This window comes from Molothrus ater, chromosome 1 (genome assembly GCF_012460135.2).
Source record: "Molothrus ater isolate BHLD 08-10-18 breed brown headed cowbird chromosome 1, BPBGC_Mater_1.1, whole genome shotgun sequence".
In the NCBI taxonomy this organism is placed as follows: Eukaryota; Metazoa; Chordata; class Aves; order Passeriformes; family Icteridae; genus Molothrus; species Molothrus ater.
In genome coordinates this window covers 4,883,971-4,898,419 of record NC_050478.2, presented here as the reverse complement: position 1 = coordinate 4,898,419, position 14,449 = coordinate 4,883,971, and the positions used below count along the sequence as shown (strand labels likewise).

At 48.8% G+C, this 14,449-nt stretch overlaps 1 protein-coding gene across 2 annotated transcripts in view; it reads left to right on the top strand.

The window, feature by feature from the left end:
* The window catches only part of LOC118684210 (mitogen-activated protein kinase kinase kinase 3-like), an 82,479-nt gene extending 68,212 nt beyond the window's left edge, over positions 1-14,267 (top strand). For both annotated transcript variants that reach the window (XM_036378979.2, XM_036378978.2), the window contains exons 10-17: positions 719-786; positions 2,606-2,698; positions 3,640-3,834; positions 4,662-4,810; positions 5,381-5,512; positions 8,433-8,562; positions 9,135-9,312; positions 11,328-14,267. In XM_036378979.2, the coding sequence (XP_036234872.1) occupies positions 719-786; positions 2,606-2,698; positions 3,640-3,834; positions 4,662-4,810; positions 5,381-5,512; positions 8,433-8,562; positions 9,135-9,312; positions 11,328-11,556 (1,174 nt within the window). In that variant the 3' untranslated portion in view covers positions 11,557-14,267. The remainder of the gene's footprint in view (positions 1-718; positions 787-2,605; positions 2,699-3,639; positions 3,835-4,661; positions 4,811-5,380; positions 5,513-8,432; positions 8,563-9,134; positions 9,313-11,327) is intronic.
* The last annotated feature ends 182 nt before the right edge of the window (positions 14,268-14,449 follow it).

The window sequence follows — 14,449 nt, the reverse complement described above, 5'->3', positions numbered from 1 at the left end:
CTTTGACATGAGTAGGTTTCAGAGCACTTTACAAAGCTGATTTCTACTCTGTGCCTGTATTGTTAAAAGAGAAGTGTAAAACCCACATGCCCAGATCACTCTTCAAGAGCCTGAGGTGAAATTGGGATTGCAGAAATCCCCTTGCAGTGCTTTTCCATCCTCTCACTGCAGTTTAAAGGCCTTGAGGCACCAATGTCACACTCTCCCTCCTGGTCCCATGGGAGGCTGTGTGTTCCCAGTGGTGGGGCAGAGTCTGTGTGAGGAAGGTGGGAGGTGATGTTGGACAGGAGGGAAAGCTGCATGAACTGAGCATGGCTGAGGGACTCTGGTGTGAGCACCTGCAGCAGCTCAGCAGTGTCCATGGAAAGCAGAGGTGTGTGGTTGAACACTTGACAGTGAGGGAGCAGAAGCCTGTGGCCCTTCTTCTGAGCTGCCTGCTGCACAGGGGTGAGACCTTTGGCTGCTTCATTTCAGCCTGGTGATTGTGGGTTTTGCAGCATCCCTTTTGTTTGCCACAGGAACAAGCTGTGATCCAGCCAAAAAACCAATCCTCATTCTTGTCCAGGATGAGGATGGGAGCTCAGTGGTCAGTGCAGCTTGTGGTTTATCCTGTCCTTTCCCTAGTTTATTAATTTCATAGTTTTATTTTTATTAATTTCATATTAATTTCCTTTCTGATACAATAAATAAATCCTTCTTTTTTCCCATCCCTTTGCAGCCCTCCCTTTCCCCAAACCCCTGTTCCTGGAAGGAAGAGCCATCCCAAAGACGGTCTTGATTGCATGGGTAAGCACTCTTCATGGTTTATATTTGCTGAAAAGTATAAAAAGCTCATAGTGAAGAGGCTGGATGAAGACTATCAGAGAGATGGCACTGCATGAAAAGTAATTAAAAGCAATCAAGCAAACCAGCTCCATGGCTTTGGTAACCCTTCAGAACTGACCCTGTAATGATCAAACATGAATATTCTCTAAAATCAAAAGGCCCAGAGCAGCAAACACAGGCAGGGCTGCTCTTGTCTTCATTAACCCTTTGTGATTCTGCAGCAATACCTTTGGGGCTGGTTTGGGAATCAGTTGACAACAACAATAGTCCAAACTGGGTAGCTGGGGCCCTGAGGTGGATGGAGGCAAGCAAGCAAAGATGTAGAGAGATCTGTGTTGGAAGATGTTGCTCTTGTGTTTGCAGACAACTGCAAAGTTCTGGGATCAGCCTTGTAGGATCAGCTTTTGTCTCTCTTTTCTCATCTGGGAGTTGCCCCTTCAGGATCTCGACTTCCTACACAGCAAAGCCCAGCTCTCTAGGGAGTTACACCTCTTCCACTTGCATGAATAATAATCTGCAATAGTGCAAATTCTGTGAGAGAAGCTGTATTGGTGCTTGCACAGATCATAGGTTACTGCTTAATCACTTATAAACATCCAGCTGGTTAAATAATGGAAACTCTGTAATATTGTAATGACTTGCACTAATAAAAATGAGCAAATGGCAGCCAGCCTGTGACAGGATAACTCATTGCTGGCCTGAGGCAGGATTTCTAGATTGAGCTGCAGAGATGAAGCTGCAGTCAGCCCTTGTTGCTGAAGGTTTTAATGCTTCCCCCATGGCACTTTGCTTTGAGACACCTCTGGGCACCGTTGCTCACACGTGGCTCACCGAGAACCTCTTGCCCTGTCCTTGTTGCTCCTCTTGCTGACCATATTTCAGCCATTATGTGCTCTTTTTGGCAATCACACCGAAGCACAGCAGAGGCCAGGAATGGCCTCTGAGGAGCTGCTGCTGGCCCCAGGCTAAGACAAACAAACAGTCAGAAGGGGCTGTGTCATTAGAATTGGATGGAGGAAAAACAGCAGGTGAAAGAAGGGGGTGGAATGACAGATATTTTAATCTCAAGTTATTTGGTGCTACCAGCAATGGCTTCCTGTGCTGGGGTTTTTATTAAAAAAATATGTCCTTATCTTGCATGTCCATCCATCTCTCTCATCATCCAGCATCTAAACTCTGATGGTCTTTAATCCCTTCTGTATATTCTATCTTTCCAGCATTTAATCAAATAAATATAAAAGTTTGGAGCTCTGGAGGTTTGAATTGGCTTTCAGAGGGGAGGAGTTACATCTGAGAAGAAAGAGGGGAGATATTATCTGGTGTTAGTCAAGTGCTGGATTTTTTTGCATTTTCCTGGAAATAGCTGATATCATAGCAAATGTTTTGGAGTGGATGTGTCTAGGCCTGACCCTGCCTGGCAGTTCTGTTTCAATTTTTTGCATTTTCGAAGTGCAAATAAGATGTTTTAGTGCTCTGCCTTGGAAAGCAAGCATGGTCTGTGTTAATCCCCTGCCTTGAATGTGGGCCAGGGTCCATAAAGTCAGCAGTTAACCTCTGCTTTAGGGGCACTAAGGGCAGTGTGTCTAACCCTGATTTTCCACTGAAGAGTTTGTGAGTGTAGGCAGATTTCACAGGGAGCCTTGGGATGTGTAGGGTTGTGTAAATGAACACCTTGTCACCTCCTTCGTGCCTCTAACTCAGTGTTTCCCATAAGAAACACTCTGGGCATTTGATACTGAGCTGATCTCAGATATATCTGTGTCTTCTTCTCTCCTGGCAGATTTTGACATCCCATTCTGTGAGAGGTTTGGGAAAGGTGGGACCTTCCCAAGGCAGTACCATCTCTCCCAAAGTCGCAAGGACTACAGCGATGGTAAGGACGTGATGGGGGCTCAGGGTGGGAGGTGATCCGTCCTTGATGGCTTCTGCCAGTGCCTGGGACTGGAAACACTTGGGAAGGAGAGGTTTCTGATAAAGGCAGAGCCACCAAGTGCTTTGGGATTCACTTGTGTGTTCAGAAGGGTTGTTCTCTGTGAGACCTTGTGGCTCTGCTCTTGGGAAGTGCTGAGCCTGTCCTCTGCTTACACCTCCTGTTTTAATTTCGCCATGGAGATGATTGGCATTTCTCATCCCTGGCAGTATCAACCTTCCTACTCCCCTAGACTGGTTGCTTTTGAGGATGATTTTTGTGACCTTTACAGCAGGTTTCTCACTGAGCCATAGGAAATCCCCAAGCAATTTCAGGGTAGCAGTATCTGTTTGCTTCTCTGTTTTAAGCTGGTGAGCTCTGAGCTTTGGGGCCAACTCCATCATCTTTTTCCTGCTCATTCTTTCACTGTGTAAGACTGCAAGTAGTGGGAGGCAAAAATTCCCTTGGGGAAAATGTATTGAGGACGTGCAGAGAGCATATTGAGCTTTCCAGAATGAGCTTCATCTCTCACTGCCACCCCTGTGAAAGCAGGTCTGGCCCTGCTGTGTGGTCATTTGCATGTGGACTTAGGGGATGGCAGGGATAATTTTCAATGTAAATCTCTGCCTGTTCAGTGTTTAATTGTGATTAACAACCAACACACCCGTTGATGTAATTAAACTGTTGCAAACCCCTCTGGAAACATCTACATTAGATGTAATGCCTGCTGTTATCAACTCTTAAATTGAATTTAAAATCTTCAAGGCTTTGCTTCAGTTTCATTACACTTGCTTTGCTTAATTTGAGGAGGCGAGGATCTGGGCAGTGATGTGAGAAGGTGGTGACAGCTGGATCCAAGCTCCTCTGTGTGTTCTGGCTGTCATTTTACCCCTTTTTCCCTGCAGGCCGGAGGACTTTCCCCAGGAGTTACTTCCCACAGGAGAACCTGTTTCAGCTTGTCCCTTCCAGCAGAACCAAGAGCTTTACTGGGGACAGCAAGCTCAGCACCTTGCAGTATGATGAATACAGGCCCAAGTGTTGGAACAATTTTGAAAAGGGTCTGCAGGCCTTCAGCACCTCCCCTACAAAAGCCAGGAACTGTGAGTGAACCAAAGCCCCAAGTGCCTGAGGCTTCAGGAGAGCTGGGATTTGGCACAAAATTGAGTTATTGTGACCTGCTGAGTTACTAATTCCTGATGTTGCTGGACATCAGCTAAGCAGCCATGGGTAAACTTTGATTGCACCCCCACCATGAGGCACACTGCACCAGCTTGTGTGTCATGAGCAGGGTTTAGTACAACACCCTGTGCCTTACTCAGCCTTTGGCTGAGAGCTGTGTGGGGTCAGCTGGTGTTCATCTTGCTGGGTTACAGGTGATTGCTTGTGTGTTGGACTGTCAGCTTCCCAGAAGACTTGGGATGTGGGAGCAAATGCATCCAGAGTTTCTGTTCCTTGGCTTGCATTGCTGTCACCCCAGCACTCAAAGATGCTCCTCTGCTATTGCAAGACTGCCCATGGTATAGAAGCTGGTGCATTTTGGGGCTGTTTAGTGATGGATAACATCCAAGTCATGACCAGTGAGATAAAACTCCTCACTGGTCCCTGCCTGGGTTGCTGCTCAGCCATCCTGTAATCTGCTAAACACTCCCACAGCAGAAGGGAAATTCCAATGTTGGCTAAGGAAACAGTTTTTAGAGGAAAGACTCTTAATGAAATTGGAATTTCCTGGGATTTGTTTCTGCTTTATGCTAATGCAGACTGGGAGACATTCCCCCCACACCAATAGCACCAGTATAGTTAAAACTGGTTTGTCCTGGTGCCCCTGGGAGAGATAGAGACTCACTGACTGCCCTGTAGGGTCAGGTGGACCCTGATGCTGAAGTCTCCCTGCTGTGCTCTTCTCTCAACCCTCTCCTCTCTCCTGTAGCCCTGCAGGCACCTGTGAACTGGAGGCTGGGGAAGCTGCTGGGAAGAGGAGCTTTTGGGGAAGTTTATCTCTGCTATGATGCTGACACTGGGAGGGAGCTGTCAGTGAAGCAGGTGCCTTTCGACCCTGACAGCCAGGAGACAAGTAAAGTGAGTACAGGGGCAGGGCTGTTCTGCAGCACCCTGGGGAGCTGTGGGCTGAGGGTACAGGTGTCCATGTCCCTGGGAGGCTGTGTGTGCAGGCAGGGTGTTGTTTCCCCTCTCTGGAGAGTCCTGAATGGCTCTGGTGCTCTGGTGACTTCTGTGCCTCCCAGTTCCTTGGTTACATTGGCCTGCTCTGTGTCAGGTATCACCTCTTGCAGGTCTGTCTGATCTTCCTTAGTTTTGTCCTTCTTGCTCCCTTCACCTTCTCCCCATTCTGCTCAGTGACTTTGTTGAAATCAAACAGATTTCAGAATCTGAAAATTTTCCAGAAAAACTCCTTAAACACTAATAATAATAATAATAATAATAATAAACCTGTCCAAAAGCCAAGCCCTGTCTTTTTCTTTGCCTTTCCCTTAGGGCAGTGCTCCTTATTTCTGAGCCTCATGTGGCCTGTGGCTTTGTGGACAGCTTCACAGCTTCTACAAAAACTGTGCTCAGCATGGAGCAGTATTTATATCATGTTCCCAAAGACACCATTCCCCTTCATCAGGAAGCCTGTGTGGTTTGTTACAGGAGGTGAATGCTTTAGAATGTGAGATTCAGCTGTTGAAGACTCTTCGTCATGACAGGATCGTGCAGTACTACGGGTGCCTGCGGGATCCTGAGGAGAAGAAACTGTCCATCTTTGTGGAATACATGCCAGGGGTAAGTGTGCTTCCTGCTAATCATTGTCCTGAGTGGCTGAAAACAGATTTAAGAGTTTCCTGGACTTTGGTGAAATTTGTATCTGTCCAGCTGAGCTGTTTTATGGCTGATGAACCAAACCAAACCAGGGGATGCATCCCTAAGGCTTGGGAGAGCTTAGGGTGTGAGTCAGATGTCATGGTGAAGCCCCTCGACAAGCACTGGGTGAAAAGAAAAGCTTTGCAGGCAGGTTTTAGGTTTGAATCCTGAAGCAGGGTGTGTGCACAGTCTGGAATCCGAGCTTGGTGAATGTGGGACATGATCCAGATCCTGCTCCAAACACTGTGGCCTGAGCCCATCCTTGAGTATTTACTGCAACTCCCTGCAGGACAAGCTAATAGTACAACTGTCCACCCACAGCTGTCACCAATTATTTGTGGCTTTCAGCACGTGTGTATTAAAAACAGTGGTATTCATTAGAGTCTTCTGTTGAGGACAGAGCTTTTTGTGGGCAGCATTATCCTCTTGTGTAGGAGTGGCTTCATTTGTGGCTTTGCTGATATAGGATGAAATAATCATGGGGAAAAAAGATCAGAATGCTTTGAGGGAATTTAAGCAGCGGCTTGAGAATGTGCATGGGTGAGTTGAGCATCTCTTTGTGTTTAGGAGCTTGTGAATTACATCAGCCATTAGACTGATGGTGTAAAACAGCATAATGCTATTTACATTGCTGGAGGATGTGTTCTCCCAAGTCTCTTCTGTCCAGCTGGATTTGTTCCCCAGAGTGTGGGAGAATAAACCCTTGTTTATACAGAGATTTGTAAGGTCAGAAGGGACAATTAAGTCATTTGGTTGCAAATAATTTTAGTAGTTAAGTAAATGTGCTAGAGGCTCTCTGAATGCATCTTGCATGTGAGTGATCAGGTGGACTTCCATGCCTCTGAGTCCCTTCCATACCCTGTCCTCCCTCTGCCTGTGGGCATGTTGCCTTCAGGCCCTGCCACAAGGCATGGACCCAGAGGAGTAAATCCCAGGAATTCCAGCAGTCCCCTTGCTGATGTTTGTTAGCAGCCAGGAAACCAGCATTCGATGCTGGGGCAGTGTCCAGCAGGGCTGGAAATTCAGTGTTTGTTTTTTTAAATGATAAAGCTGAGCTCTGACCAAATACAGATTGACTTTGCTGCTGCAACAACAGCTCATTTGACAAAAGCAGCTTGGGGCTCTGGTTTCCAAGGCCAGTGGAAGTGAGGGAGTTCCCAAAGCTTGCAGGACAGCAGCTCTGCAAAGCTGGGTCTGGCCAAGCTTCCAGTTTGAGACAGTCAGCTTGGCAAAATGTTCAGAGGGCCAAGTTTGGATGCACCCGGATGCTGCCATTCTTTTGCTGGCCTCAGTTAATAGCTGACTCTCTAGTTGCTGTCCTGCCCATAAACTGTTTTTTAAATTATGCTTGGAAAACAGAATGGTCCATTTGACCACAGGCCTCAAAGAACCAGTTTCCCCTTCTTGTTTGATATCCCCTCATCAGGGTGAGGGAGGGCAGGATAAGAAATCTGTTTTGTTGTGGTGAGGGAATGTACCCTGCCTACAGGTTATATTGAGGGGGTCATTTAGAGCATCTCAGGTTGCCTCAGCAGTGCTGAGAAAGGAAAAGGAGAGGCCCATCCACAGGATCACCACCAGCCTCAAAAGATGCCAAAACAGTAGCTGGGCAGAGCAACAGCAGAGATGGGTGGATGTGGAAAAGCTGATACAGTTGGATGGGCTGGCTTGGAGCAGAGCAGCCACTGTTCCCAGAACAGGACTGGCAATCTTGGATCAACCCCAGAGCTGCAGGACAGACAGAAACAGGATGGATTTCCCCTCCCACTTCCCAGCTAACCTGAATACTGGAGGCAGAGCTGAGTGTGAATCCCAAATCTGCCTCTGGTTCATCCCTGCTAAAACCCAGCTCTGGCACAGTGAGACACATCCATTTCCAAGTGGCCCAAAAATACAGCTATAACCAAGGGGATCAACCTGCTGCAGATGATAAATGTCTGCACCCCTGCTCCCTTTCCTCTTTGATCAATACCATCAAACCAGTTTGAGCCTGCATGCCTGGGTCAGAAATTCAAGGACTTGTAAATTATCTACTCTGGGTGGTCTTGGTGCAGTCCCTTTTGGGGCTGTCCCTTTTGGGCTACCCTCATGGCTGTGGGTGTTCCTTCCTGTGCAGAGTTTTGGGAGGAGGCTTTCAAAGACTGACTCATTATCTTGACTCTAAAGAACTGGCTCTCTGCAACTCTCTGCAAGGAGATTGTAGACAGGTAGGAGTTGGTCTTTTCTCACAGGTAACAAGTGATAGGAAAAGAGGACATGGCCTCAAGTTGCACCAGCAGAGATTTTGATTGGGTGCTAGGAACAATTTCTTCACTGAAAGCGTTGTCAAGCATCAAAACAGGCTGCCCAGGGAAGTAGTGGAATCACCCTCATTGGAAATGATCAAAAAACCACATGGTTTAGTGATGGACCATGCAGTGCTGGGTTAATGATTGGAATGGATGGTCTCAGAGGCTTTTTTCCAGCCTTAAAGAGTCTCTGAATCTAATTAATCCAGTTGATCTTCTCATTTGAGTTGTAATTCCTCATCAGTTCGGTCCTTCTCAGTGAGCTGTCAGTGACCCCCCTGCAGCCACTAGAGGGGGAAAAAGGTCTGTGCTGTTGGCAGGAGGAAGCTGTGCCAGGCACCAGCTTGTGTCACCTTCATCTCCCCAGGGATCTGGGGCACGGGCACAAGTCTTTGCTCCGTTCACCACTTGGTGGATTTCTGCTGTTTCTACAAATAAGGTTTGGGGGCTTTTTTGAGCTGGAAGATAGAGTGGTCAGGAAGGTTTAAGAAGTTGCTGTGATGTGATGGTTTCTCTGGTCCTTACAGGTGGTGTGTGTTGTTTCTTTGCAACAGGGCTCAATAAAGGACCAGCTGAAAGCTTACGGTGCTCTGACCGAGAATGTCACACGGAAATACACCAGGCAGATCCTGCAGGGAGTCTTCTACCTACACAGCAATATGATTGTCCACAGGGATATTAAAGGTGAGGGCATAATACAGAGGCTTCTTGCTTGCTTGGCTTTGTTCAGCCCAGCCTCCCCCTGCCCCAGTGCAAATTCAGCATAGTGCTGGGATCTGCTATTTGAAGTATTTTTGCCCCTCCCTTTCACCAGATTGAGCCATGAAAATCTTGAGCAGGCAGCTGAAAGCAAAATCTTGGGCTGTTTTCTCTCTCAAGGGATTGCTGTTAACTGTCCTTACATGTCTGAAAATCTGGTGGAACATGGCCAATAACTGAGAGGCTCTGCCATTTGGAGAGGTCTGAAGCTGCTTTCTGCTGTCTGTGGGTGGGCAGGAGAATCTGTTGGCCCCCATGCACTGCTCACTTTTGGGAAACCTGCTGAATGAGGGGATGCTGGTGGGAGTCAAACCCTCTTGGAGAGCAGCTGCCTTAGGAGAGAAGGATTTGAAATTATGCTGAGTCCAGCCCCACCACAGCCCTTTGGGCTCCCCCCTGCCTGGCTCTTTGCCTGTGCCCTTCCCGCTCTCCTCACTGTAGCCACTTCAGGTTCCTGTTTCATTTCTTGGGGGTCTTGTCTTTGCTTCTCATGCCAGGTGCCAATATTCTGAGAGATTCTGCTGGAAATGTGAAACTTGGAGATTTTGGGGCCAGCAAACGCATCCAGACCATCTGCATGTCTGGGACTGGGATTAAATCTGTCACAGGAACACCATACTGGATGAGCCCAGAGGTTATCAGTGGAGAGGGCTATGGAAGGAAAGCTGATGTGTGGTAAGGAACACAGTAAAAACCCCGCCACTGCTACTTAAATCCAACAATCCTTTTGGGAAGCTGTAATAGGAACAATAGGTATAGCTAGTAGCTGGAAGCAGTGCAAAGGATGGAAAATAAGAGATACATGTTAGGATCAACTGTGCAGATATCCAGAGTAAAACTATTGTAGCTAAGTTCCCGAAACAGGAGCACTCAGAATCACAAGTTGCTTTTGGAAACTCTTGTCTTGTGTGAGTCTCACATCCAGCTCATCCCCATAACTGCTTTTTGATTCTGGAAAACAGGTTGATAACAAAGCTCACTGAAAGACCTGTTGAGTTTTGTTGGCCCTGATTTTGGGTTCACTAAGCTCAGAGGCTCAGGGGGTCTTCATGGTCTTCCCAAATGTGCTGCTGGATGTTTGCATGTGGCTCAGGCACAAAGACAACTGAAATCATTGGCTGCTTGTGAATGTTTTGTTCTGTGGAGGATGACAGATGGAACCTGGAGGAATTGGGATGACACTACTAATCTTCCCAGTATGAGGAAGAAGCAATGTCTTCCCAGTGTGCTTTCTGTTGGGTGCCCATGCAAAGAGGGTCAACAAAAAGTAATCCTTCCAAGAGGACCCTAATTGGGTGGGAAAACCTAGAAAGTCCTTAGCAGGTGTCCATGTGCCCTGCACCATCTGCACTGGCTGATGGGAGGCAAATGATTATTTTTAAATTTTTTAGGATCAATAGGATAGGTTTAATTTTTTTAGGAACATTCATGAATAGAGGTGGCAGAGTATCTCTGCTGAGACCAGGATTCTTGAGCAAACTGAGGGAAACCTCTCAGGCTCTTTGCTGCTCATCCCACCTGCTCCTCTCAGGCACTTCTCAGAGATGAAGTTGGATGTAGGCAAACGTTTCATTCTGGCTCAGCTTCCCTGGGAACTACATATTATTGTTGAAATTGTGCTGTCTGAAGCTGGTCATGGGTTTCCCTTCAGGGGATGCTCCAGTGAGCTTCCAGTTAACTTAGTATCTCCCTGAGCTTTTATGAAACTTAGTAGCCTGAGAAGAGGAGGCTTAGAGGTGACCTTATTGCTCTCTACACCTTCCTGAAGGGAGGTTGCAGACAGGTGGGGTTGGTCTCTTCCACCGGGCAGCACTGCCAGAACCAGAGGACACAGTCTCCAGCTATGTCAGGGAAGGTATAGGTTGGATATTAGGAAGAAATTTTTCACCAAAAGAATAATAAAGTACTGGAATGCTCTTCCCAGGGAGGTGGTAGAATCACCGTCCGTGGATGTGTTTAAAAAAAGACTGGACATGGCACTTGGTGTTATAGCCTAGTTGGGGTGTTAGGGCATAGGTTGGACTCAGTGATCTTGGAGGTCTCTTCCAACCTCATGATTCTGTGGTTCTGTGATCTGTAAAGTGGGCAGAAAAGCCACCAGCTTTAAGGGCAAGGCTTGTGCATCCACTCAGAGTTGAGTGCCAAGGACCTGTGTGACCAGGGAGCTTCAGGGGACCAGACATTCCAGGGCTATGTGCCCATCTCCCACAGGTTTGCTCCCTTTAGGCAGGTGCAATCCTAGAGCTGGTTAGACTTGAGCTGCAGCGTGGTGGAGTTTATGGGTCCCCAGGACAAGGGAAGAGATGAGAATCTTGACTCCATGTTTCAGAAGGCCGATTTATTATTTTATGATATATATTATATTAAAAGAAAATGATATACTAAAAGAATAGAAGAAAGGATTTCATCAGAAGGCTAGCAAAGAATGAGTAATAAAATCTTGTCACTGACTAGAGAGTCCAACACAGCTGGACCTGTGATTGGTCATCAAGTAAAAACAACCACATGAGACCAATCAAAGATGCACCAGCCACATTCCACAGCAGCAGATAATTATTGTTTGCATTTCGTTTCTGAGGCCTTAGTTTCTCAGGAGAAAAACCCTAGCAAAGGTATTTTTCAGAAAATATGTCTGTGACACTGCAGTGCCACCTCCCCAGTCCCTCACGCTGTGCTCGGCCTTGTTGCAGGAGCGTGGCCTGCACCGTGGTGGAGATGTTAACGGAGAAGCCGCCCTGGGCAGAGTTCGAGGCCATGGCGGCAATTTTTAAAATCGCCACGCAGCCCACCAACCCCCAGCTCCCCGACAGCGTCTCCAGCTCCTGCCGCAACTTCCTCAAGCAGATCTTCGTGGAGGAGAAGCGGAGGCCGACAGCCGAGGACCTGCTGAGGCACCCCTTTGTCAACTGCGGGCTCTGAGCGCTGCCAGCGGGGACGGGGAGCGCCGTGTGGGGAGGTCGGGCCTCACCCGGGTCTGTCCTGACAGTCCCTCCTTGCTCGCTGCTGCCTCGGCCCCGCCGCCTTGTTGGATTTTCAAGCTGCGCTCGGGACTGTGGGGAATTCAGAGCGAGGGATTTCCCGGCCTTGTGCGGGTGCTGGACCACGGAACCTCCCTGCTGCCAGCGGTACCGGGCTCGTCCCCCCTCGCCAAGTAACTGCTCTTTTGGGGGAAGTGTGGCAAATGGGAAATGTCCCCTCAGCGAGCGGGGAAAGTCCCCTCAGCGATGGGGAGTGTCCTCCCGGCAAGGGGGAAGTGTCCCCTCAGCGAGCGGGGAATGTCCCCCCCAGGCAAGTGGGGAATGTCTCCCTCAGCGAGCGGAGAATGTCCCCACCGGCAACGGGGAAATGTCCTCCCCAGCAAGCGGGGGATGTCCCCTCAGCACGGCGGCGGTGCCGGCGGCATCCCCAGGAGCGGTGGGGGAATGGGATGCTCAGCGGCCATCAGCACCTTTCGCAGAGGAACAGACAGGGCCTTCAGCCAAGCCGGAGGAGATGATCCTCAGACCGCAGAGTCGGGGGGACCTGGGCGTCCCCGTTCACGAGGGGACCGACCCCGCTGGAGCGGCCGGCGGGGCGGCGTTTCACACTGTCCTGTGCCTTACGCGGTTACAATCAAGGAGTGATGCTCGGCTCGGATCTGGTGTGAGGATGCAGCAGCCGTGTTGACTTTGCCTTGGCGTGTGTGTGTGTGTGTGTGAGTCTGGGAACCAGGGGGTCTTCTCTGGGTGCAGGAGGTCTCTGCCGGGTACGCCCGCGGACGGATGCCCGGGACCCCTGCCATGGGCTGAGGGATGGGTAAACGATGGTGGTGATGGTGGTTAAATGCTGTGTGGGCAGGGCTGAGCAGCAGCCAGGTTGTGCTGGGAGTCATCAGGATTTACATGGGAGCTGAAGGGGATCTTAGCAAGGACAGCTTTGCTCATAGCCACAGTTCTGCTGAGCCATTCCCCTGCTGCTGCACTGGGGTTGGAGAGATGCCATCGTGTTCTGGAAATGGAGCTGCAGGAAGAGCCCAGTGCATCTCTATAAAACCCAAGAGAGTGCCTAAAATTAGGCAGAGAGGACTGATGGCTGTGAATCTGGGTGAGTCCTCCTCCAGGCACCTCCTCCTCTGTGCCTTGTGGACCATCCCCAGGTACAGGGAAGGGGAGCATCACTTCCATGGTGATGCCCGAGGCAGCAGCTGCAGGACAATGGAGCCCCAGACTGGGAAAGCGGAGCTGCAGCAGTGGAGGGCAGCTGGAAGCAGATTCCTTCCCTCAGTAGGTTTGAAGTTGTATGAGAAAATGGGCCAGTCAAAAGCAGAGCTGAGCTACAGCCTCTGACCGGCATTGCCCTGCTGGAAAACCTGGGCAGGAAGCACAAACAGAGTCCCTGGAAGCTAGTTAATTAATTAATCAATCAGATCTAGGGGGGGTTGGGATAAATTCATTGCACTATCCTACCTCCCCTTCTCTGCTGCATTAGCCCTTTCCACTGGCTCAGCAAAGGGTGCAAAAAGCAGTTACCAGGAGGCTCCATCCTCAGGCCGCTGTGTCAGACACAGATTTATTTTAATGCTGGTTTTCAGTGAAAATGAAAAGTGTTGCTTAGACTTAAAAGGAAAGTGACAAATGGGTTGTTTGTGTGAACACGTCCTTGAATTGCATCACTGATGTGGTGGTGAGAGCATGTCCATGTCCTCAGCTCTGAACAGAGAAGCAAGGTTTAGGAGGCTGCCCAGTGTAGCTGTGGGTGTCATTTCTGGAAACATTCAGGGTCAGGGCTTGGAGCAACCTGGTCTAGTGAAAAAGTGTCCCTGCCCAGTGGCAAGGGGTTGGAATGAGATAAGCTCTAAGGTCCCTTCCAACCCAAACCATTCAAAGATTTCATGATTTCAAGAATTAGTTCCGTTTTTAAAAAAACAACACTGAGTATTAGGGCAAATTAAAAGAAATACCTAAATGAATTCCCTATAAATCTGTCTGAAAGCTACTGAGGCCGTTTATTCCAGGCCAGGTTCTGGGGAAGCTGGGGGGCAGTGCTGGAGCAGCACTGGGGCTTGTGTCAGTCAGCCATGGGGGTGATGGGCAGCTCCCCATGGGGAGGGGAAAAGTCTCCTTTTGCTGAGGGGGATGAAGAATTTTATTCTGTGAATAGGACCAAATCCATCAGTCTGGTCAGTAATATGGGATGGATGGAAACAAACACAAGGGGAAAAACAATCGGCATTGTCTGGGAATGGGTTTGGCAGAAGAGGGTAACAAAGTGTGTGTTCACCAAAGCTAAAAAAAAAAAAAACAAAACCAAAAAACCATTTTTAAGCTGTTTTCTCTTCTTTCATTAAATCTGTTTGGTTTGGGTTTTCTCAGCCCTTCAATGGTGGGAGGGTGTTTCCCTTCTTTCCAAAGATTTGAGAGCCAAAGGGGGCTCCTGGCTGCCCCCAAATGCTCCCAGGGCCCTCAAACCACCTCAATCCTCCCATGGATGGATGTGGCTTGTGTGAGTGTGTGTGTGTGTGTGAGTGTGAGACACTCCTCAGGTGCCTTTGCCTTTCTGGTTTGTAAAACCCTTGCAGTGTTCTGATGTACAGAATGGAACTAGGAAAAGCAAATGGAATTATTCTACCATGTAAAGTCATTTTCTGTTTGTTTGGTTTGGTTTTATTTTGTTTTGCCCGTAGCGGGCCCTGCGGCTTTCCCTGTGCGCTGCTGCGTGTCCGTGGAGAAATAAATTCCTTTTGGGGGGTGGGCTGGGGCAGGACATAGCAACAGGCTGTCAGGAGAGTGGTGCCATCACCATCCCTGGAACTGTGGATGTGGGATGTGGTTTG